The sequence below is a fragment of the Nymphalis io genome, chromosome 22 (assembly GCF_905147045.1).
Source record: "Nymphalis io chromosome 22, ilAglIoxx1.1, whole genome shotgun sequence".
In the NCBI taxonomy this organism is placed as follows: Eukaryota; Metazoa; Arthropoda; class Insecta; order Lepidoptera; family Nymphalidae; genus Nymphalis; species Nymphalis io.
The window spans coordinates 421,799-449,145 of NC_065909.1; the positions used below are offsets into that span (position 1 = coordinate 421,799).

General features: G+C 36.0%; 1 protein-coding gene across 1 annotated transcript; it reads left to right on the plus strand.

Moving 5' to 3' along the window:
- Positions 1–239: 239 nt before the first annotated feature.
- Positions 240–19,921, plus strand: LOC126777059 (non-canonical poly(A) RNA polymerase protein Trf4-1-like). Its single transcript, XM_050499919.1, has 8 exons — positions 240–692; positions 9,675–9,868; positions 15,864–16,003; positions 16,429–16,491; positions 17,995–18,282; positions 18,709–18,813; positions 19,257–19,599; positions 19,752–19,921. The coding sequence occupies exons 1-8, from the start codon at positions 355–357 to the stop codon at positions 19,919–19,921; spliced, it is 1,641 nt and encodes a 546-aa protein (XP_050355876.1). The 5' UTR covers positions 240–354.
- The last annotated feature ends 7,426 nt before the right edge of the window (positions 19,922–27,347 follow it).

Genomic DNA, 27,347 nt, shown 5'->3' on the forward strand with positions numbered 1-27,347 from the left:
TTGAAAAATGTAATTATATATATATATATATTAGTAATAATTTTCATAAAGTAACAAAATAAAAAGGATGGTATAATTCTAAGATTAATTTATAGAAACAAATTTTATACCATAATAATTATTACATTTAATTTTTTTTTATTAACAATCAGAACAAAAGTCTAGAATGTATCTCCAACTTATTTTGCAAAGATGGCGCCCTCTAGTAAATGAAGTGTCAACTATCCGCGTGTCGTCCATGTTCCGAATGTGGTGTGACTTATTTTTGTTTTGTATTAATTTCAATATAGTAATTATAAATGTGAAATGATACAAAATGTGTTATCCCATATAGTGGAACCTTGCTTTGGCTGAATGGATCCCTACGTTGGGTGGTATCAGCCCGAGCAGGAAGGACCCGCGAAGCGCTTGTGGCTTCGTATCTGGGAAACTCAAAGTGAAACAGACAAAATGAACCTCAAAAACTTAGAGAACGCTAATCCTAATGTGAATAAAGCACAAGACTTTATACCATTAAATGAAGTAAACGGTGAAAATAGGAATAATAATTATTTTAATCCTACGCGAAGGAAAGTGAACGATAACCGCGCATCTACGTTTAACCTGAATCAAAACCACGATGCTCTCATAGGCGAATACGGCGGCTGCCCGTGGCGGATACCTAATTATAATTACAAGCCTGGAGTTTTAGGGTAAGTGGTTTTTATGTCGTTAGTTAGCTGTCATTGGATTTGACGTGCACAGAGCACAGGCCGAGGTGTGGTGTCTCGTGGGGTTGACAGCGCGGGCCGGCGAACAGGTTTCGTCATTGATGGCCGGAAAATTATAGTGTACAATTTTCAAATTTTGATTAGGTCATAATTAACATATTTAGTTAATTATATAAATCGATCGTTACAATTAGATAAAAATTAGTATGTGATATTCGCAGTATATATAAATTATTAATAAAATAAAATATACCTTTGTATAATTTAAAGAGATTTTATTCAAATTTAAATAAAAAAGGCAATTGTAGAAGATCCTCCTAAGCCTTGTTAACAAACTTAAAATGAACTTTCTATTTTGTTAATATTGTTTTCTGTTTCTAACCGAACCCAAAAAATATTAACAAAATAGAAAGTTCATTTTAACACACACAGAGGATAGTTCTCTTTACACATGCTATACTTTATTTAATTAAGAAATATGAAACAAATCAGTTTTAATACAATGTCCAGTTATTAATGGTTATTTTTGTTATCAGAAGAGTGCCATAGTACTTTTAAAATTCTTGTAAGATTTTAGTTATTTCTTTTATTTTGAGTTATAACTCTGTTATGTGATTAACTTTTAATAAATACTGGGTTTTTATACTAACTGCTATGAGTATACATTTTTTTATACAAATAGAATATTTCGAAATAGATGTTACATTGATATATATATAATATTATTTTCATTATCTATCAATGTAACATCTATTTCGAAATATTCTATTTGTATAAAAAAATGTATACTCATAGCATATATATATATATATATATATATATATATATATATATGTAGAGAATGCACTGTGCCTTATCATTTATATTTAGTTGAATGCCCTCTTATTAACTTAAACATTATTATTAACTTAAACATATGATTGCTTGTGGTAATAAAAGTCTATATCTTTGTGAAGTTTTATGCCTGCATTATGTACAATTTTTAAAAGTTCTTAATGAAAGCAAGCAAATAGTATCTAAATGTATGTATTTATTTATGTTGGGAAGGTAGATAAACAAACTTTCCTTATGATGGTAAGTTGCCAACATATCTAATGGATACTGAAATGGACTGAGTTAATAAATTTCAACATCTCTATTCAATACAAAAGTGTGGCAGTTGCTTATAGATTGTTAAAAATGAACCAGGTTATAGAAAAAAAGTAAAAAAAACTTGGTCTTTTTTTTTAACTTACTCTAATATTTTCAGATATAAAGTCCCTTTGTGCCTGTAACCACACAGGTTTACTTATCATTCAAATCTGATCACACCCGTTAAAATAAGTACAAGTCACTAACTTGTAGTCTGGAAGTATAATAAGTGTTGTGTGTGATTCCCAGCCAGATTAATGCACAAATCTCACTTATAGAATGTATGCACCTAGGAATAGCTTAATAAAACTTTTTTTTTTATTTATTTAAAAGGATTTAGTTTAAAATTTTATGTTTTTATATGTTGTAACTATATACAATGTGTTCAATTCAATTAGAAAAGAGAAGTATAGTTTTTTTATGTGCTAAGTAGAATCTTTTTACATAAGGCAATTTTAAGTTTTGATTATTTTCTTTTCCTATGTTAATACATATTGCCTATAAAATAAATATTGATAGTATAAATGAAACATAAAAATAAAATCACTGGTGGTAGAGCTTTGTGCAAGCTCGTCTGGGTAGGTACCACCCACTCATCAGGTATTCTACTGCAAAACAGCAATACTTGATATTGTAGTGTTCTGGTTTGAAGGGTGAGTGAGCCAGTGTAATTACAGGCACAAGGGACATAAAATCTTAGTTTCCAAGGTTGGTGGCGCATTAGCTATGTAAGCGATGGTTGACATTTCTTACAATGCCAATGTCTAAGGGCGTTTGGTGACCACTAACCATCAGGTGGCCCATATGCTAGTCCGTCTTCCAATACTATAAAAAAAAAAACCAAAGAGCAGTGATGTCTGTGACTTTGGTTTATCTAATCTTGGATTTCAGTAGTGACCACTTGACACCACCATCAGCATCAAAAACTTAAAATAAAATCCTACATATAACACTTATTGTATTGATATTTTAATTAGATAATACTGAGAGTGTTACAATTATCATAAGATTGTGATTATTTTATCTACAAATACTGATAACTAATATTCTGACTAAAACCCAGAAACCCAATTTTTATTGTATGATAATAATATTTAGTCATATCAATTGTATTATTTTATAAACACAAACTCTGTTTCCTGACATTTGACCATAACCTTCTAGGCAAATGCCCGGAGGAGACACTCAAGGTGAGAAGTTAATTCCCCCACTATGGATGGTGGATGTGACAAAACTTAACTTTACACATTCCATCTTACTTTTTACCATACAGCACAAAATTAATTCTAAACACTCATTTCTCTGGATTAAAACCCGCGATTTCCGGTTGAGATCCACTCTTAACGTTTTACAAGAGAACCAAAAACATCAGATTGTGATAATAGCCTAGATCGACGACTTAACGTATTATGACGAGCCGGTTGGCGTGGTTAGTAGATACTTGCCTTTCACGCCGAAAATTGTGGGTTCGATTCCCACCCAGGACAGACATTTGTGTGCATGAACATGTCTGTTTGTCCTGATTCTGGGTTTAATTATCTATATAAGTATGTATTTACATAAGAAAAGTAGTATATGAGTTGTCTGGTTTTCATAGCACAAGCCTTGTATAAGCTTAATTTGGTATCAGATGGCCGTGTGTGAAAAATGTCCCAGGATATAAACGTACTACGAATAGCTTGTCAAACGAACAAAACGCAAATTTGACTTTTCGTTTGGGCCGGAGTATGAGACCGCCACCCTCGGTATTGACGACAGCCAGCTTTAGTAAAAGAGATATTCGCTCAGCGGTTAATCAGTAAACAGCATTTACCTAACTTAAAACAATCGTGATTGCCAATGGTCTAGTTGATGCCAAAGTATATAACATTGGCATCGTTTAGAAATTCCATTGTCAATGCGGTGTTAACAAGGGATCTAAGTATTTAAGCCAAATTACACTGGCTTACTAATCGTTCATACCGGATCATGGCAAGTGCTGGCTGCACTTGCTCAGTCCCTTGCTTTGCTACCATTGCTATGTATCAAACCTTTAAGTTATTAAATACGTCTCATGGATGAAGTTATAATATGCCACCGACCCCCTACCCCGGAACGCGGTAGAACAAGGCATTGCTGTTCAGTATACATGCTTTGTTCACTAACCCGGTGCCACGTCATAATCCGCATTTGTAGAGTGCGTTATTATTCATGCCGCGGCTGTTACTGAATCATGTTTGTTTTGTAACTGTTTTTTTTTAAAATTAACTTGTATATTATGATTTTTATGGTGTTTATTGTTAACTATTACGTGTGTAATTGACACATGACAGGAGTGAAGTTACTTTTTTTAAAAGCTTAGAGCAAATGGATATATAATAAACTCGATCGAACAATTATATCGAAGTCTGATACAATAATACTTTTTGAGAGATCCTAAATGATTTTTGTGTCTTGTTGCGTTTCACATTTTATAATAATGATACCACCAGTACAAGCGACTAATACTATGGTAATAATTTTACTGGTGGTAGAGCTTTGTGCAAGCTTGTCTGGGTCTACCGCGAAAGAGCAGTACTTGGTATTGTTGTGGTCCGGTTTGAAGGGTGAGTGAGCCAGTGTAATTACAGACATAACATCATAGGTCCCAATATTGGTGGCGCATTAGTGATGTAAGCGATGGTTAACATTTCTTACAATGCCAATGTCTATGGGCGTTGGAGACTATTTACCATCAGGTGGCCCATATGCTCGTCTGCTAACCTATTCTTAAAAAAAAAACATAAAAACCTTATAAAAGGGAACAAAATAAAAACACTTAGAATATAATCAATTAAAAGAAAAAGAAACGTGATTTGAATTATGAAAAGAACTTTTGTAACGAGTAACGACGTCCTGCTATGTAAATGACATAATATCGTGTTCCACGTCTTCGTTCGTCACGAAATCGAAATCTTTCACAGTTCGCCGTTGAATGCATTAAACATTCGGAATAGTAATTAGTAATTTATTCATACGACCCGATTTAGACGAAGCTTGTCTCAAGTATATTCCGCCCCAATACTTGTACATATGCAACTTGCGTTTAAAACTTCAAAGAATTTTCTCGGCCTAGTCCTAATTGGACGAGAGCTGGATGAGTTACCTGTATATTATTTGATACTGTCTATGAATATATGAATATTGGAGCCGAAGAAATGAATCCCAATACTGTTGGAGTGTGGATATTTCAAGGTCCTCCAGCATTGATTTGTAAACTAGTTCGGACAATGTAAGGTATTGGTCTTTCCTAAGCAACATATTGTTTAAATTGTATATGCTCACGTTCTCTTAGATTGCCTCTGGTCCTTCGTAATTCCCTTTATGATGTTATATTTAGCTTTATTTCTCCCTTACGTCATTTATAATATTCTTAATTTGGCTGTTAATATGTCTTACTAATGTTAGTATTTTGTTTATTGTAAGAACGGACCTTTGCAGTTAAAACCAACTCCAAATTTTTCTAATCATCTCTGTCTTGTGCCAGTGTTCGTTATTTTGTTATCGCGAATAATGAGATCGCTTTCATCCGACTCTGGAAAATACGGACAAGCGAAAATTCTCTTCTTACCACCAAACCTCTACGAAATTTCAGAAGATTCCATTATATTTTATAAAATGAAGTTGAGAGTCAGTGGCGGAAGCATGTTAAAATTCAGTGTGAACGTGCTGCAGACGACCTTGCGAGTCAGTGCCCTCTACGCGGAGTCGATCATGTGGCGTTATGCAAGATGCAAACAAACGTGTCGGCCTTTTCAACTTCCGATGTATTAGTGAAAGTAATCATGAGTGAAGATTACAAGTGACTTACGGGTCTTTATATATGTTACTAATTGGTAGCTCGTTTTGTATTGTCTTGTAGTTTATTCTAACAATAGTTAAAAAGACATACATTTCTCATATTCAGTAAATTGTCTGTAAGTTTTTGGGTGAACGCTAGTAATAGTTGTCTGTAATAGTTACATTTAGTAAATATGTATGTCGTCAAGGGTTACTACTGCATTACCACATTGTTTTTCTCAATTGTATGGAGTAAAAATTGAATTTTTTTATAAATGAGGCTGGTAATAATTACTCGACATGTGACATTTAATAGCACCAAGGTGATTCGATTCGTGTCACCGCCTGCTCTTTCTCGACTCGTAATATCTGACTATACCTCCATTTCATCGTCAGTGAGATTATAATCACTAGATAATATTTATCGAAGATAAAGTATCGAGTATCTCAATCAGTTCTTCTCCCGATCATTTGGCTATTCCAACGGGCACACCGTTTAAACTTGAAGTTTCGAATATGACAGTAAAAATAATCACGTGTAGTTGCTCGTTCGCTCTCGCATCGAGGTCGCCCGGTCTCGTCTAGACTCCGAATGCCTAGACTAGAACTTATTACGTGTTTAAAGAAACGAAATAATGTAATTTATAAAGTTTAATCGAACGAATTTCAATATTAAAACTTAAAGATGAAAGCTTAAATGTAACGAAAAACAAATCCTCAGAAAGGAATGATCAGATTGAGCACCTAATATTATTTTTAGGTGGTTTTCTCTCTAGACGTGTTACGCGTGTATATATATTCAGCGTGTATACTTTGTAGTTTTACTATATACACAGCGCTGAGTGAAAGGTCTGGCGGTAAGGTCGCCCAGTAGCCACGGAACTACATGCATTCCACAGAGAGAAAAGTGTTGAATAAAAATTTAAAAGTTTTAGAACATTTTAAAAATACGCAGTTATACAATTATATGATTCATTTAAAAATTGATTTCTGATAATAGTAACGCATTTCTAAAGGTCATTAAGCCAATAAATAAGATATATTATATCTATTTTGGTATATGTATATTTATTTATAAAATGAAATCAGTACTTGGTAAGTTTTGGCGTAATAACGTTGTCATGTCGAGTCATGTAATAATTATAATCTTATTTAAATTTGGAAAGTATAAGTCATTTTCGCCTTCAACATTTAAAGTACAACTATATCTGGGCCAAGGCTGGCTGCTTATGTCGTCACTTTGTGAGCTGTCACGTTATCTCGTTTTAATCTCTGGATTCTGTACAGGAAGTCTGAATAAGACATTCAATTAATACCAGCGGACGTTGTATGCTGAAGTTTGTATTTATGTTATAATAGAAACAGTTTTTTTATTTATAAGAGGAAAAACCGGTCAAGTCCGAGAGAGACAGGAAGTAGAAAGAGCTTCTTACAATTACCTAATTACAGACACTGGCTCACTCACCCTTCAAATCGGAACACAACAATTCTAAACAGTGCTGGTTCGAGATAGAATATTATATGACTAAATCTTATTCGCAGGTATTACTAAGTGACTTCTATACTATTTTCGTTTGGTCAGCTATTACATCGTAAGTTATAAATATCAATTGTTTATACTCAAATCGATGTATCGAATTATCAAGCAAATGTATCGTAATTTCAGAACAAAGTTAATTCCAGAAATGGTATCAAAGTTGACTCAATGTAAAAAGTGTAGCCTGTGAATGTTCCAGTATTACACAAAGGTCTACCCTCTTGGGGAGAAGGTTAGGAGCTTATTCCATTACGCTGATCCATACAGAATTATTTTACCTCACGATGAGCACGAGGTTTATAAACAAACCACATGAAAACTCTATAGTGCTTCTATGGATTTGAACCCGCTATCTTTAGTTAAGTTTTTCGTGTTCTAGCACACTCAGCAATTGATAATAGATTTGTATGAACATAAATATGCTTAGTTTTATCATTCCCATAGTTTTCTAAAATAAACAATTATAATGTGACATTCGTTTTGTTCATGATCAAATACCGCACGTGTGAGTTTCTAATTAATAATAATCATAGGTCGCGGAGTGCGCGGCGCGTTGCACCCGACACTTGTAAACAAACTTGAGTGAATATTATCTCAAAGAAATGAACTATAGCCATCACGATTTGATTGATACGCTTATTTTCGATACGGAAGTGACGTAGTAACTATTAAACTAGATAAACGCCACATAAGCAAACGCTGGTTAAAAGTAAAGTAACAGCCATTGAATCTAATCTATTGGGCTAAGGCCTGTTCTTGTTTTAAGAAGAATGTATGAGCGTTTTTTTCCACTACGCTGCTTCGATGCGGTTTTGTGGATACTCGTGACAAATTTCATTTGACATATGCAGGTTTCCTCAGGATGTTCTATTTTGCCGCCGAGCACGACATGAATTTTAAACACAAATTAAGCACATGAAAAAATTGAACTCGTAATCTTCGGTTTAGATTCACCTGTTTTAGACTTATCGTTTCTTAAATAAAAAAACTAGAGTTAAATTTCCATTTATTTAATAGAAAATGAATGTTCTTTCCTCAAGGACCCTAACCGTAAACTCTCTCGCAGAGCTTAGGAACGCTAACTACACTTCGTCATTAGCTCAGCAAACCAGGGCTCTCAAGTTTCATTATTTTAGGAGTGTTTATGTAATTGGTGTGCTCTTTAAGTCAAAAAATTAAATTAAATGTTTTTAAAAATACATTTTAATTTCTTTGAACAATTGAGCCGAGATGGTCCAGTGGTTAGTGCATCTTAAGCATGGTCGCGGTCCAAATTCTACTTAGTACTTAATTCGGATCAATTCTACCACATGTATAATTGGAATAAACTGTAAACCTCTTCCCCAAGGAGTGATGAGGTCTTAGTCCAGTAGCCTTTTACATATTTACAAGCTGTTGCTTGCTTGCTATCAATTTACTTGGTGGAAAGATGTTGCGTCATAACATCTTAGCTCCCAAGGTCGGTGGCGCGTTAGCGATAAATGGAATGGTTAATTTTTCGTCTATCGTCAAAATCAATGGCGGTGGTGACCACTTGAAATAAAAAAAAACAGCAAAAATCATAACGTTACTTTGGCGAATTTTAAATTCTCTCAAACACAATCTCGGTTATTATTATTTTATATATATATAAATGGTAATAAGTGACATTAGTACTAGCAGTATTTAGTACAGCTTGACAGCAGTTTAATCCGTAGCGTCCTCCGCGGAGCGAGTATCGAATAACGTAAAACTCGACTTGCCTGGCAATAAACTGGAGCAATGGCTAAGCTGGGTCGACGACCTGCGAGACTAGACCGTCTATTCTAGTCTTAGTCTTCATGAAATACGCCACATTATACATTAAACAAATGTTTTCTGATATTGATTTTGTTCTGATGCGTGAAATTTGACATGGAATTCTAAATCGTAAAATAACGTATTGCTATTATATTCATTTTGTCTTTGTTCGTTACCGTTAATAGTGTAGAGGACGGCAACGTCGTCGTCGTAGAGTCATTCAATCATAGTCATTAATAATCTTAAAACTTATATACTGATGTTGCCTGAAAATAAAAATTTGTAAATTCATAAAAAATAATATAAGCCCAAATACAATAATAAAAAAGATAGAACGAAGGCACGGAAAACACGTTTTGGGGTTAATGAGTACTTTTTATAGGCGCATGGACGAAGTTACTTTGGTTAAATTAATACTTGATTTCTTTTTACTTTCGTAAAATTTAGTTCAGGGATTAAATTTTTGGTTGTTTTTTTAGAACTTTATAATGAAAAATTTAAGCTACAACTGTTTAGTGATTCACATTAGATTCAAAATTCTTTTTAATTTCATGTACTCGGTTGTAGGGGCTTTGTGCAAGCTTGTCTGAGTAGGTACCACACCATCACTGTCCACTCCAGTGAGAGCCTCGAATATAAATAGACGTAAACAGAGCTTTGCCCGTGACCCCGCCCTTCAGAAGAATGATGTTTTCTTATTGCAATGTTTTCCTCCGCAGGCTCCATGAGGAAATCGAACATTTCTACATGTACATGTCTCCTACGGAGACGGAACACCTGGTCCGCTCCACCGTCGTCAGTCGCATCCGTAGCACTATCCTGTCGCTGTGGCCGCAGGCGCGCGTTGAGGTCTTCGGCTCCTTCCGCACCGGCCTCTACTTGCCAACCAGCGACATCGACCTGGTCGTCATTGGTAAGTGAAAACAAACATTCAGAAAAGCGTTTTTATATTTTATGGTAAAATCAAAACCTTAAAACAGCTAAGCGTTAAATCTATGTTATGATTCAATTTGCTCTTCCATGATTTCATTATTTTCTGCTTCCAAGTTTAATGTTTAAATCGAATTAGAATAATAATATAGAAGAGACTAATAACTCGTAAACAGAGTAAATCCTAAATTATTACTGTATCGATGTATTTTATATTTCGGAAAAAGATATATCGGATATGATATGTAATAATTATATAAATGATTAAGACATGTCGCATGTCAATGTACGCTAGTTTGGCAAAATTTAAAGTATTTAATTATAAATATATGCTAATAGATGTATATACTTATCTATATAGCCACTGCCGTCATTATGTCTAAATCGGTTCTAAGTATTATTTTTTTCTATTTTAAATTTCATCAAATAATTTTTCATTGAAATACATTCAACTAAAACACGAAGTTTAATAAACGTTGAAGAAGCAGATCGTTTTATAGTTCTGGTAAAAGTTTCAAGACTTCAACATCGAAGTTCTTAAAGTTTTAATAAGCAATCGATTAGTATTAGTACAACTAATGTTTGCTCGACCGAAGTCTTAGCGGCGCTGAGGTTTAGATATTTAGACAAGTTGGACCGTGGGTAGTAGACACTGAAGTTTGTATTGCGATTTTAATGAATGGATTCTGATATACGTGAAGAATTACGTCACATTTATATTTAAAGCGATTCATTCTTGTGGATGACTAAAGTCTATTAGTCAGAATTTTTATATAAAAGTAGTAGTAGGAAGAGCTTGTAAATTGATCACTGCTGGAAAAATGCCTGTAGCTAAAAATACTACAGCTACTACTAAAGCTTGTTCCACCATGCTGATTCAATGAGTGTGATAGTTATAGTCGTGGAAGAGTTTAATTTAACGCAACAGCAACGATTTACCGATTCGTGTCCGGATTTTAACCCGCAACCCTTCTGTTAATATTAAAGGTAGTTCTATTGAATGGCTTATCTCAAATCGTAATTTAAAAAACCCTACCAAGTAACGTTTTCTTAATGTATAAATCATGCAATTTAAATGTTTCTGTATATATTTTATATTGTGGATCTGTTATCACAGCTACCGAATGTTATCGTCTTTTATCAATGAATGTCACTCGGCTACCATATTTAATAGTTGAATTTAAAACTATAATCCGAATTTTATCCATGTTTTCTTTATCTGTCTTAATATTTATTAAATATTATTCGGTAATTATGTCATTAAAACGAATGTTTCTAGCGACTAGAACTAATTGCTTATTTAATTTTTGTATTCTGTGTCTTGTGAAGATATAAAGAAATAAATGATATTATTGATTCGTATTCATTTATATGTATTCTACTAGTTTTAAATTAAAATAAGTCTCATAACTCAGGTTCAGAAGGACGTTTCATTCAGCGTCACGAGTTCGTCCTCGAGTAATCAAACCTGTTTATAATGTGAGGCTTAAGAATTGAAGGTCATATAATTTCATCCAATTTTATTAAATACGTGTCCTAACCACGGGGCCTAAAATAGGTAGGTGGACGGGCAAATCAGGAGGGCCCACTTGCCGGTAAGTGGTCATCGCCGCCCAAAGACAGTGCCATTCTTCGAAATATTAACCATACCTTACATCGCCAATACGCCATCACCCTGGGAACTAAGATGGTATGTTCCTCGTGCCTGTATTTATAATGGTTGGCTTCAAATCGGAACACAACAATACTAAATAATGTTGTTGTTGCAGTAGAATATTTGATGAGCTTGTACAAAGCCCTACCACCAAGTAAAAAGGTTCCCACTAAATACACATTGCATTATTCCTTATTTTCATGCTATTTAACCGAATGTGATTGCGTTCACAGTGATCATGATCAAGTATTAACCTTATCGGCCGCCTCTTGTTTTCGTTTCGGATCGTGCGCGTGTTGCTATCGCGACCGTGTCGACTCTTATCTCGTCTATTTTAGTGATCGAAGGCGCAAACTTATTCAGTAGGTCGTTTATTTCACGCGAATGGCTTTTTGGATATTTGCGTAGTACTCGATCTTTTGTAGCTTCGATACTGAACATTTTTATACATGTACGAGTTTTGAAGGCTCGAGTTTAGGGATTAGGCCATGTGCCATCGGAGAGGCAGGGGAGTCCAGCAGTAGACGAGAACAGTCCTGATCGATATAATTCATAAAAAGTATAATAATAATTTCCCCTGAAAGTGAAATTTTAAAAAATCTTACTTTGTGGATTCTTACGTCATAACATGAACCGCTGTGGCTTGCCTTGATAGTCACTATTTTATTTTATAACAATATATTACTGAATGAATAAACTAAACGAACTTTGTTTGATGATTTTAAAGGGAGATCGTTTTAACGATTTCAAGTGATGTTATTAAGATCTGTTGCGTTGTCTATTTTTTTATATAACTTCCCGCAGAAGCAGGCTAATGTCACAATCATTTAATACGACGTATTACGTCAATTCTAATTTAAAGATGATTTTATCAAGCAAATATTAGTGATAATGGCAACTCATTAACAATAACATACTAATAAAAGATATATACCCCTCGCTAATCACAGAAATAAAGACAAATAAACAACATTGATATTGGACTGACGTGATATCACAGGTCGAAATATTGTATAATCTATGGTGTTCATTACGGATTCGTGAAAAACTGGCGTCTCGAATGTCGGCGAAGTTGTTATCGGAACTTTGGAAGTAAAATTAAAGTGGATATATGTAGTTAAGTGGTGTAGTGTGGATGTATATTAATGTTATATGTTAATGTAGAACTGTTCGTGGTGCTTAATCACGATCACTATCCAGTTCATAATATAAAACAAAATCCTCTCGCCGCGTCTGTCTGTCTGAACGCGATAAACTCAAAAGCTACGACGGACTCATTCATTAGGAAAGTTTACGTGTATAATTAATTGCCTGCCTTTGATGATTATTGAAGATTTTGGTAAAAATCATTCCGACTAGAGGTCTACTCACGTGTGACCAGCAAATCGATAGAGTTATATTATTTATTACGATATAAACGACAGTTGCGTCACAGTATATTTATGCAAATATTATATATATATATATGTAAATATATGAATCTATATATATATATATATATAGATTCATAACTTACTATAATCTATAATAATATATATATATATATATATATATATATATATATATATATATATATATATATATATATATATATGTAAACATATGAATCAGTACACAAAGAAAAGTGACAATACATAAATTTAACAATAGAAATAAAATAATCATTCCAAGCTTCCTTATTAATAAAGTTAATCAATCGTTTTTAGGGTATACACATTTTTAATAAAATTCCGCAGTCTATACTCGAGTTGCCACCAATTTGCATTCTTCAATTAGTTATAAAAAATAATCTCATTAGTAAAGCCTATTACTCTGTTACTGAACATGTCTGACAAAAATGCGTGGATCGAATGATTGCTGGATCTCGTACACGAACTAAGTGTATGTAATTTATATAATTTTGTATTTTTGTAAAAAAAAATAGAGTAACTACTGAGATTCTTGCCGATTCTACTCGGTTGAATCCACATTCCGAACCGGTGGTAACGCAAAAGTACTTGTCAAACTCTATTTGAATAAAAAACAATGATTTTGAAACCTTTTGTGTACCCGTAATATTCAACCCGTGCGAAGCTGGTATATGATATAGCAAATCGTAAGGAATACATAAATCTGAGCCGAGATGGCCCTGTGGTAAGAACGCGTGAATCATAACCGATGATCGTGGGTTCAAACCCGGGCAAGCAGCACTGAACAGCTGAACTGTCATTAAAAACAAGCGATTTGACATTTTAAAAGACGGAGACACAGCATTGTATAAGTAATATTTCTCTAAATTATCTTATCCTTGACACAAAAACTAATGATGGCAATTTATACAGGTCATTGTGTTGGCACTGATTGAGTGTAAGTATCTTAAAGTTTTCTAAGTTACAAAAAAATGATCATCGTACGTATTGAAAACGTTAATATGAATTGATTATAAACCGAGTCGCCGTAAGTAATATATTACACAGACGTACTAAATAGGTCGGTTACAAGGTGTGTTTACGAATATAATGTTTACTACGGGTACTTTGAAGCCGTACCCGCTGCCCGCGGCCAATATCATTCTATTACGTTTGCTGTTTATCCGTTTGTCTAGACGTGGCGAAATAGGTAAAACCATTTCAATTCAAATCAGATAAGCTAAAAACAGAACCAGCTAAAAAATCAAAGTTCAATTTATATATATATATATATATAAAAAATCAAAGTTCAATTTATATATATATATATATATATATATATATATATATATATATATATATATATAAATTGAACTTTGATTTTTTAGCTGGTTCTGTTAAGGTCACGTAAAAGTATTCATTTAGTAATACATTACAAAGTTAAAAAAGAACGAAACGAGTTTATTAAAAAAATCGAGCTTGAAAATTGCGAAATTTATGATTTAAAGGAGGCGTTATATATAAGGCTCGAGAGAGAAATCAAGCGTAACAAAACATTTAAAGATTAAAGAAAATTAAATTTGTAGTGTGATTGAAGTGAAGGCGAACAATTTAGGAATGTTGTTTACATGTCAGTAGTTGAGATCTATTAATACACGACAGATGACCAGCGACCTTCGCTCCGTAATCGTCGAACGCGGGGATCGCGTCACCTCGGCTGTTAGATGTGACTAAGCGATGCGATGGGGACATCCCTCCTACTAGATTATCATCAAGTAACATAGCCCTGAACTTGAAACTAGACACTTTTTTTTTTATTGAATAAGAAGGTGGACGAGCATATGGGCCACCTCATGGTAAGTGGTCACCAAACGCCCTTAGACATTGGCATTGTAAGAAATGTCAACCATCGCTTATAGCCAATGCGCCACCAACCTTGGGAACTAAGATTTTATGTCCCTTGTGCCTGTAATTACACTGGCTCACTCACCCTTCAAACCGGAACACAACAATATCAAGTATTGCTGTTTTGCGGTAAAATATCTGATGAGTGGCTGGTACCTACCCAGACGAGCTTGCACAAAGCCCTACCACCAGTAAAACTTTGTTAGTAACTAGGATTGTTTTGGGAAAAAGTAACCTACGAACCAAATCTCATGGTAGGAATCCGTTCATCTACAACTATCGACAATGTTTTTTATACATTTGTATAGGCACTTAAAGAATCATTTTTTCGCCAATATGAAGGTACAAAAAATCTTTTGGAAGATAAAAGCGTTGTAAACATAAATTTATCTATTTTAAGCTTAGAGACCGATTCACTCGGGCACGCACTTTGTGAATCAATGAGATTTATATTAATTTAACGTCGATGCCAGACATAACGGCGCGCGGAAGTCGCGACTCTTGAACGAGGAAATTGCTATGAATCATATAAACTGCGTCTTTAAGATTTTCTCTGATTCGAGGTCGAACTTATTTACAAATCTGGTTCCGGATATCTGTATCTGATATGTGAACCTTTGTATTGTAATAGATTGAATAGTTAAACGAGATGCCTAGAGACTTCTATAAAATTGAAGTTATAAATGTCGCTACTGATGTAAGTATCAAACAGATTGCTTTATTTTAATCGAAGGGTGCTAATACATTTCTTAACACTGCATTTGTGTGTGCCGGTCATAAGTCAGTTGTACCCAAGTTAGTAGTAATAGCCGGCAACGCACCCGCTAGCCCTCGGGTGTTGCAGGTGTCCATGGGCGGTGGTAGTCACGTTCATACATAAGAAAAAAAAGTTTCAAGCCGATTGTTCTCGGTAGAATCTATATTCCGTACCGGAGGTAATTTATATAAAAAAATATTTGATTTAGAATTTTAGCACAAAAATAGAAATACCTTCGATAATGAAAAGATTTATAATATTTCATGTTTACCAGGTCAATGGGAGAAGTTGCCGCTGTGGACGTTGGAGCGCGAACTGGTCGGACAGAACATTGCGGAGAAGGAGAGCATCAAAGTGTTAGAAAAGGCAACGGTCCCGATAGTGAAGATGACGGACAAATACTCCGACGTCAAGGTATTCAACGGCGTGCATGATCTGATAACTCATCGATTGGTTACACAGGCTGCTGTCTTAATGCTGATAAACTCAGTTTCATGTGTGTGTCATTTTATTGATTTGGAAGAAAAAAATCGGTACAGCAGATTCTGGTCAAATTTAATAAAATGATTTTAATTTTTTAGTTAACAGGGCTATGCAATATTGCATATATAGTACTATTAAATATAGTAAAATCATATTCGAAGTGCTTAAAAGAAAAAAAATGATTCATTTTCGTGAGCAACATCAACTTGACAAAAAAAATTATGTTTGCTACGTGAGTTATGTCTTCTGTGTTTCTGATCTATGGTTTTTAAATAAATGCTGATAACATGGTTAAGTTAGCTGATACGCTTAATGTTTAACGCGATACGTTTAACGATAGTGTAAATGTTTATCAGGTGGATATTTCGTTCAACATGAGCAACGGGGTCAAGAGTGCGGAGCTCATCAAACAGTTTAAGGTCAGTGTCTATTGAATGTCAACGCAATTGGGGCTGGGGGGTGGGACAAGTATTGTCGTAGAATTTATTAATTTATTATTATATTTTATGATTTATTCATATTTGTTTTTTATTTATTGTTGAATGCGGCTAACCTTAAGTGTGGCTATAAAAAATTACGGAGATAACTTGCATGTTTTATTTTTTATAGAATAAGTAGGCGGACAGGCATATTGGTCACCTGATAGTAAGTGATCACCACCGCCCATAGACAAAGGCAATGTAAGATACATTAACCATCACTTATATCATCACTTATATCATCACCTTCAAGCAAGCAAGTACCTTGGAACCTAAGATATTATGTCCCTTGTGCCTATAGTTACACTGACTTACTCACCATATAAACCGGAACGCTACAGTACTAAGTGTTGCTGTTTGGCGGTAGAATGCCTGATGAGTGGGTGGTACCTTGCTATGTCCCTCTTCGTACCCTGAGAACGTGTAAGCAAAAATTCATAATGGTCGGTTAAGTAGTTAAGATGTGAAAGCGTAATACAAATAAACTCACTTTCCTATATTTTATTATATTAAGAGATATAGCCTAACTAATTAACAATTTTCAAATTACAAATAATCAAAGTACGCTTTATCTGATAAACTTTATATTCCTAAACGTATATTTTTGTATCAATAATTGTTCACGATAGTAGTTTTATAATCTGCGTCATAAGTAATCTTCCCGACCTTGGCATTCCGGCTGCACTTGAACAAATACACTTTCGAGTGTTACGTCACTCGTGTTAAATAATACAATCGATTGAACGGATAAGGTTATTGCTTTCCGTCTGACGTGGTTTCCTTGTCGAGTTGAAGAGGTGCAGAACTCAATAGGAAATATATATGGGACATCTAAAGCATTCAACATTTTGCCGGACAATCATGTCGTTATTATCTGTAAATGCAACTGTCCATACAACGGGCCATATTCTATACAATTGTTTATTTTGTTATGCTCTCTGTATGTCATGTTGATGATTCTAAAATAAATAATATAATGGTATACTAACATTTTGGACCGTTGATTAAGTCTTTTCTCCTGCTAGAATTTGCCTAGTGGTCGAAATTTGACCGTAATCATTACTCAAAAACATCATTATTATCATCATCCGCTATCATGAATTTCGATATTTACTCTTAAAAAATTGTCGAACAAAAAAGAAAAACGATTGACCAAAAGTGGAGCAAAATGTACTGAACAGTTCGTCTTTTGCTTATTAAATTATATATATATATATATATTTATAGACAATAACTCGAAATTTTCTCAATACAAAGTTTCATTGACAGCAAATAGACAAGTTAGCAAATCCTTTATGACTTTTGGTCTTTTCTGCTTAATGGAATTCTAAACAGACAGCAAATACAATTCTTTGTTTAAATGGTGTTAGGTGGTAGTTACCCAGTCGGACGCACACTGATGTATCGCAAGCAAATCTACACCGTTCAAATGATATGTTCCAGGAAAAGTATCCAGTTCTATCTCGCCTAGTCATGGTCTTGAAGCAGTTCCTGCTGCAGCGTGATCTGAACGAGGTTTTCACTGGCGGCATCTCCTCCTACTCCCTAATCCTCATGTGCATCAGCTTCCTCCAGCTACACCCGAGACCCGACCGGCTGAGACAGCCACATAACCTGGGAGTGCTGCTCATCGAGTTCTTCGAGCTGTATGGAAGAAAGTTCAACTACGTTAAGACGGCGATAAGAGTTAAAAATGGAGGCTCGTATGTCTCAAAGGATGAAATACAAAAGGTATGAATGTATTATTGTGAAATTGACGTTAGCAGTGAGCGGTGCGATACAATTGTTTACTGTGAGCCGATTTAGAGAGATACGACAGACGGCTCAACAGTTAGAACACGTGAATCTTCATTGATCGTGGGGTCAAAAAGGGCCAGCACTAATTGAACTATTGAATTTTCATGTGTTTAATTTGTGTTTTTAATTCATCTCATGCTCGGCGATAAAGGAAGTATCGTGAGTCCGCATAGAAGCAACGTGATGGAATAAGCTCCTAACATTCTCCTCGAACAAAGGGTCTGTTACTTAACCTTATTTATATGTATGTGGTCTTACAGTTAAGGTGTTCGTTTGATAATTTATTATCTTATATACAAACTCTTTGAAAAACGACGGTGAAAATATTTTGGTAATATTGACTAGTGTTTTAATTCGTAGGAAATGAACGACGGACATCGTCCATCGCTGCTCTGCATAGAGGATCCCCTAACGCCCGGCAACGACATCGGCCGCTCCAGCTACGGGGCCATACAGGTCAAACAGGTGAGACCAGGTGTCCATTCACAAACAACACTGCGGGGGAGGATATCTACGTAGCATAGAGTTGAGCAATCTATAGAGTGTGCAATTCGTCGCGTGGTGTCGCGAGCACAACACGGGAGCGCGTCGCGTGCGCCGTCCTTCACGATGCAGGAGTGACTCAAACGGTGGCCGCCAAGATATTAAGATTTCCCAGCGGGTCCCATCTACGTTGAAGGAATTCATTGTGTATAAATTCATGGATGAGTATTAAAACTATATCATATAAGTATTAAATTTAATAATACGAATTATTCGCAATTAAATATTTACTTCGGAGAGCTCAGTAGAGTGGGCTCCTCGAGCTCCAACGACTCACCTGACCGCATCGTACACAAAATTGCTATTTTTGCTGATGATTTCAATGGCGAAAGAGTGAGTCGGACATACTCGGGTCCCTCCCGCAGGCGTTCGACTACGGCTACATCAGCCTGCAGCAGGCCGTGGCGCCGCACAACGCGCTGCTGTCGCGCCACAGCGCGCTGGGCCGCGTGGTGCGCGTGACGGACAACGTGCTGCAGTACCGGCGCTGGGTGGCGCTGACGTTCGAGCCGTTCTTCTTCCCGCTGCGCCGCGCGCCCAGCTCGGCCGAGCCGTCGCCGCCGAGCAGCGACAGCGAGCCCGACTGGGCCGACCCGCCGCTGTCGGCGCTGCAGTGCTCGTCGCCCACGCCGCGCCGCGTGTCGGCGCACCAGAACCTCATCATCCACCACATCACCAGCAACTCCGACTTCAACAACATCCCCTCCGGTGAGTACGCGCCCGCCGCCCCGCCGCCCCCGCCGGCGACCGCTCCGCCCGGTCGTGATTTCATGTTCGCTTCGAATTCCCCCAAGGTCGGCACGAGAGCGCGATACGGTCCGATTCGCAGTACGGCCGAACTGAACCCGTTTCCGCCGCAGGTGTGATGCAGCAGCGCTACGCCCCCCCCGCGCCCCCCGCCGAGCCCAAGGGCCGCGGGGCGCGCTCGTTCTCGGCCAAGCAGAAGCGCTACAACGGCTCCCCGCCCACGCAGCGCTACCGCGGCGACCACCGCCACAAGAAGCGCCGCCAGGTGGCGCAGCCGCGATGATACCGCGCCGCGCGTGCGGACCCGCAGTGAGTGCTGTCTCACTCGCACTCGCACGTGACTCGACCCGCCTCGCCACAGGTGTGTGTGTGCGCACACAGCACGGCGGTGCGTGTCCGCGGCGATGGAGGACCTGCAGACCTTAAAATTATTAAAGGAGACTGCAGTTGCTCCTATATAGTGAGATAGTGTGCGCCTCGTATTGTTTAGACTCGGTTCTGCGTAGTGACTCCCTGCGGCCCCTACGTGACCGACATGACGCTAGCCTATTTTATCGTAAAATGGTCCTACAGTAATAATAAAAAATATATAAAAAATTATCTTGTATTATAAGTATTGGCTCGTTTTAAGCAGCCGTCTAGTGTAGTAGTACAGTGATGTGAGTCGGAGAGCAGACTCGAACTCGACGTGCTGTGGAGCCAGTGTGGGTCTTATAGTGTTTGTTATAAAGTTCAAAGTCGATGGGTGAGTCTTTCGCAAGCAACAACGTACCGCGTCGTTCTTTATATAAACTAAGCCGTTGAATGTACATCCGTGATTAATTATTGTAACAGAATGGAAGTTTGATATATAACACCAATTGTAACTAAATATTAACGGTCACACTTATAAACGTCGTTCGAACAATGCCGTGTCCTCTTCTCTTGAATGTCAAATCAATAATGATAGAAAGAGAGAAATTGGTGTTCAGCTAAACATCCGCAAAGCGACGTTTATAAGTACGGCTCATTAGCATAGGTGATAGGAAGTAATTATCCAATATATACTATATATTGCTGTGCGATTTGATATCTTACACCTACGGTATAGTGATTAGTTTTCTGTGTACAGTAAGAACTCTTTGTTACTTTTATATAATAGCGATTGTAATAAGTTTCGGTTTAGGGTCAATGACTTAACAACTCAAGTACAAGTAATGTCTATGGGTTATGAAACATAATCAAACATAAAACACAGCAGTGATGTGCACAAGTTTTTTTTTTTTTTTACAAAATAAACATGAACTAAAGATATATAATACAAATTATATATGTAACATTTGTTATATATAACACAGTCTTTGAAGAGAATTGTTAAGCAAGCGTAGTATTATAAATATTCAATATTGTTTGTGATAAAATGTTGACTGCCAGGAGCCGCTTGACCGATTGCATGTAGCTTTTGTGATAATTAACTAATTCAGTTTCACTAAAGTTATTTATCGAGTAACGCTAGACATGTACGGGGGGACTAGGGTTCCCATCATGAGACATTATTAGTTTCATTGATTGATATTATAAATTGTTAATTTTCATTATAATTGCAATTAGCTATATGTACAGCTGAAGGTATCACAACTCAATTGTACTGATTACTTCAAGTTGCTTTCACTCAATATGACATTAGAACTTTTGTCTACTTGTTGTATCCACCGAGCTCAAACAAAGATATTATTTCATTCTGTCACCTATCTGAGTATGTGTAAGATTGTTTCGAACATCAATAATGTATTCGATTTAATATAATATGTATTTGAACTGTTTCTTTTGATGAATTGTGTAAATTTTTGTTCGGAGCAGTTGTTCGTTTAGAAATTATTTTTGATTATACATTGACAGCCGGGTCGTAGAATGATGATATTTTAGATTATTTGTTAACTTACCGCTTCCAAGGTTACCTTTGTGAATCATATTTTTTTATCTGTTACCCTTATTCAATACAATTCTTAGTATAATGGCTTTTACTTCTGCTAAAATATCATTGATCAAATACTCATATGTCACCTGTTCTTTAAATGTTGTGCAATAATATATAAATAAATACATTAAGGTAAAATTTGTGGACGTATAAATTATCAAATATAAAATTATTAGTACATTTGTTAACTCGAATTTCTAGTTAGTTTTTTAATGAATGTCTGTACTGTTTCTCGCTATAATTTGTTAAAATTATTAATCATCTGTGTATAATTATAATTTGTAAAAAAATAATTTCAAGAGATTTCTCCCAGTGTATATCGTTATATTTTTGTACTCGAATACTGCTTCGTTCAAACAATAAAACTTCAACTATTTCACACTGGCTGCTCGCTGGATAGTAGAACGTGGGAGCAGGACGCAGTATATGGCTTGCTCTGTTGCACGTACGCTACTGACGTTCCACGTTTACGATAAAGAATTGAATTGAAAATGGGTCGCCTCTAATTACCTCTCGCTCGCACACCGTTGCTGTCTATACTCACACCGACAGAGTACTATTGTAGTAGTATATAATTTTTTTTTTTTAATAATAATAATTGATTTGCTTAAAACATTAGCATTAAGGTATTGGACAAATGTTGCTCAGGCATTCAAATGTGAAAAGTTTTTGTAACACACATATATAGTAACATCCTCGATTGACTGCCTCGTTGGTCTAGTGGCTAGATGTAAGGCCGCAGACCCGAAGGTCCTGGGTTCAATTCCCAGGTCGGACCAATAAAAAGTTATTGGGTTTTTCTGCCAGAAAAAATCTCAGTAGTAGCCCGGAGTCTGGAAGTTGGAAGTGTGTACACTCCCGTGTCTCGGAAAGCACGTAAAGCCGTTGGTCCTGCGCCTGAACTCTTTCCGCTCGTATCGGATTGCCGTCCCATCGGATTATGACAGTTAGGGAGTAGAGTGTGCACCAGTCTTTGCGCACACACTTGTGCACTATAATATCTCCTGCGTAGTTCGCTAATCTCTCTTGAGATTGGTCGCCGTGACCGAAATCGGTCTGGAGGATTATCTATTATAGTAACATCCAAACGGATCTATATATGTAAGTAGATGAATAAAACAAAGACTCACTTATAATATGTATTTACATAGTTTAAATGTATTATAATATAACCATTTATAAACATATACATATATATGTTGATCATGAAATCAGCTATTGTGGTTTGAGGTAACCCGGCTGACCATCGGGGGTAATACAGGGGTGATATATATGTAACCCGGCGGGCAGCGAGTGTTGAATCCGATCGCTAATCAAATCAAATACTATTTGTAACGTAGGTGTTGTATACAAACTACACTACAGGTAGTTTAATCCACGATCACGCGCCCCACTTTTTTTTTTCCTATCTCTACTATCGGGGTCGGTTTAAGGGAGGTCAAAAGGTTAAGCCTGGGGCATCCCCAAGAAATGAGTCGTCAAAATATAAAAAGAAAACTAATAATTGGAAAAATGTTTTTGCCTAATTCAAAAATTATCTTCAAAATGGCTACAGTGAGAGTGTTCAATGCGAAGTGCGACAGTGGTGGGGCGCCTCTCCGCGGATCGAACTACCTGTACGCGGAATTATTCTCGATGTAATCATTTATAAACGTAATCACTCAGTCTACTCATAGATCTCTATAAACCTTGTATTTATATGTAAATATTCGGTATTTATTTGTAAATCGTTTCATTATAATGTTATTATATATATCGGATACGTAAAATATATGCCACGTCTAGCAATACAAGTATCTTAAGGAATCGTAACCGTTCATCTCGTTGTTAACTAATCTGGGTTTGTTAACGTTATTTATCGAGTTTTACTCGACAGGTTTCGAATCAGTCGACTTCTCGAGCATAACTCGTAAATTGATAATACTGGTATAACTAAATGCGACTTGTGTTTTTTGTTTTTTTTTTTTTTTTTGTAAAGGCTCATGTAACTCGGATCAGATCATATAAACTTTAGCTCTCGGCACTCACACAGTGATACGTTTCTTGGTGTTTGTATAATTTTACTGATCAATGATAGTGTTATGATCGTATGTGTGTGTGTGATTGACCACTTAAGTCACTGCGTTTTTCAAATTATACAAAGGGGCTGTAACCTAAACCAACGCGAATATTAAATGCGTAAGAAATTATCGAATTGAATGGTAACACAGGAACGACTGAAAGTCAGCTCGTATTCGTTGGTTTATGAATCATCCTGTATACATAATTTGGTCGATTTCCGAGCCGGTCGCGACTTCGCGTCTGTTTGGACTGTGATCTGGTCTTTCAACTCATATATTTGTCGAGTTAACAGTCTAGTCTAGTTTTATATGAATTAACGTGATAACATAATTAGCTCGATCTAGTTTTGTTCGTCCGATGTCCGCTAGATGCCACTCGCGGGCACTCGTCGAGAGCATTCGCTGTCATGTGATAGATTCGATGGGAAGCGTATATAACGTTACAGTAAATCAGTTTGTATTATATATTACCAATACTCGTATTGGTATTGTATTGATTCAGCGCTGGACTCCTGTGACGAAACGTGTTTAATATTTTAAAATGATCCAATACAATATTGTATGTCGAAAGCAATGATAAATTGGACATACGCGACAGTTGAATGTCATATTCATAGGGACATCTGGAAGGTCTTCAGATCTTGGAATCATCTTAAGATTATCGATATAGCATTTTTCGTAGAACAAAAATAATTTTAATATTAGCAGTTTAATTCTAACGACAAAATTTACTTAAAAATTGTACGACATAGTACTAAAATTTTCTCAGGCCTTTAAGCCACGCCCCTATTTTGGTATTGTGTATACGCCCACATTGCGGATCAATTTCTAATACGGTCGCAAGAGACTTGGCTGTGGTTTGACAGTAGAGAAGTAGCTGAGACCGTCTCGTGTTACCAATACGAATGTTAGTTCAATCTTCTCATAAGTACGCACACTCACATCTTGTTGGTTCAAGAAGAACATCACAGAAGTGTTCGCGTTGACGTGTTCTCTGATGTACTTCCGAACTTGAACATTACACGCGAATGCTCTCCGCGAGCACCGTGCCTTACATTTCATCACGCATATGTAATAATTAGGTTAACAATGCTATACTGCCATAGCTAATGTGAAGGTGACGATATGAACTTAGAAAATATTTTGCCTTTGTAAAATGAAGTAGAAAAAAAGAACTATTAGTTTATTAATGGGAATAATCGTTTTTTTTTTTACATTTTATCTAACTATAAAGGCGTGTACGTATCGTCGCGGTCGTTCGTAATTATATCCACAAGTTATTGTTAAAACGACTTCGATGTATGTATACACGGGCCCTTATAACTGACAAGTAACAAATTAATGCTAATATTTTTTAAACAAAAACATAAAAATAATAAAAAATTTAATATTAACGAGTGCAACTAAAAGTACTGTACGATTTTAGTATGTAAGTCTTCAACTCGTGGCGTTTAAAATGCCGGAATGCTACACGACAAGTTGAATACTAAACTAATTTATGTAAACGTAATAATTTTTTTTTTTTTATAACCTAATTTATTCCACCGAATAGGAGGTCTTATTTCTAAAATTAAAAATAGATATTAAAATCTAGAAGGGATGAACACAGATATTCATCAATGTGAGTATGATTGTATAAAAGAGAATAGTAATTAAGAATAAATGACACCATAAAAATTGTATCTTTGGTTAATCAAAAATAAAAATTAAAATTGGAATTGGAAATTAAAATTAAATTAACAATTAAACATTCAATAATCAACTTGTTGAGGAAAGGGGATTTATCGTCTTATAGTCAGTCACGTAGCCATTGATCATTCTTTGAAGGGATTTCTGCAAACATATCTCGTAACAATGTTACTCTAGCTGATTTCTCATCTATTGCCATGAAGTCTGTGAAGAAATTTGGATTAAAATTTAACTTTGTAATTATCATGGAGAGATCTTGATTAAGTATGGTACTGATAACTCTGGGATTTATAGCTAGATGGATGGGATGGAGATGGATAACACCTTCCAGAGGGACATGACTAAACAGTTGAACAAACTGACCACAAGCATTGCTCAATGTATGGAGTGTCTGGATAAAATAAAACCTTAGAATTACATCATCCATCTATAAAAACTCCGAGATCAACTCCAGCCACTCCAACTGCAGACTCTATAAGTTTTCCACAACAGAATATACCAGGTAGAATAGAACCCATTCCTGGAGCCTATACAATCAATATAGGTATTCCTTATTATTTAAATCTAATGCAGAGATAGATTTAACTAATGCTAGGATCTCGGGGGTTGTAGGATTTTCGGAGGTCTTCAAAAGATGAGCCAATTGATGCATGTCTCCCATCTCATGACAACAAAGAGGATCACATAGAGTGGAAGGGTGCTGATCTGGATCGTAACCCTGTGTCCAATCTAAATCATCTCCTGTTATATACTGGGCTGAGGTCTGATTGTGTAGCCCAGGAGTAAGTTGGGTAGAGTCTTGCAGGATTTGGACAGGTGTTTTGCCCTCATACGCCGGAAGACTTGACTGACCTGTCATCATTGGGTTGAAATCCTCCTCAGAGATTATCGATTGAGTTAGCTGTTGAATCTCATCTGGAACATTCAAATATTGGCCTGCCATAATTAATGTAAGTCCACTAATAAAAATAAAGATATCTTGTGACAGGGACAGATTGAGATTAAAGGTATTAGGAGAGGATAATTCAGTAATAGTTTGGTTTAACAAATGACATAGGACTGGCTGTAGAAATCCCAAAAACTGAAAGATATAATAATGGCTGTATTGGCATATGAATTGATCTTGTTCTAAACACAAAAATATTTGAGTGGATCAAATCGAATTGTATTCTTTTCTGTATTTCAGAATAAACGTAATAATTAATAACGTAACAATATTATTTGGTCCGATTGAATCGAAATCGTACAGAATGTGAACTAAAGCGTGATTATTATTCATAGATTGACTGATTTGACTGCCTCGTTGGTCTAGTGGCTTGATGTAAGGCCGCAAACCAAAAAATGTTATTGGGTTTTTCTGTCGGAAAATTCTCAGTAGCAACCCGGAGTTTGGAAGTTGGAAGTGTGTACACTCCCGTGCCTCGGAAAGCACGTAAAGCCTGTGTCTCTGAACTCTTTCCGGTCGTGTCGAATTGCCGTCCCATCGGATTATGAGTAAGGGAATAAAGAGTGCACCTGTGTTTGCGCACACACTTGTGCACTACAATATCTCCTGCGTAGTTGGCTAATCTCTCGAGATTGGCTGTCGTGGCCGAAATCGGTCTGGAGGACATTATTATTATTATTATTATTATTCATAGACATTATCAAGTGTTGTAATCGTTACTAAATTATAAAGTAAGTTTATTAAAAATAGTACAATGCAAATCAAATAAGAATACCGCGATGAGATGTCATCGCTGTAAATATTAACCGGTTAGGTATGGTAAGCAAAATAAATACTTTGAAAAGAAAAATCGTTACTAAATAAATAGGAATAATAGTTTTAATCTGAGCCTAGCTCATTAAAAAAAAAATTGTAACATTCTCAGATGAGTCATTATCGCACTGCATTTATTAGCGCTATAAACAAATAAAGAAAAAAAAGTGATTCATTTTCAAACGAATTAAAATTTGAAATATATTGTTAATAATAAGACTTGATTCATTAATTTATTTAACAA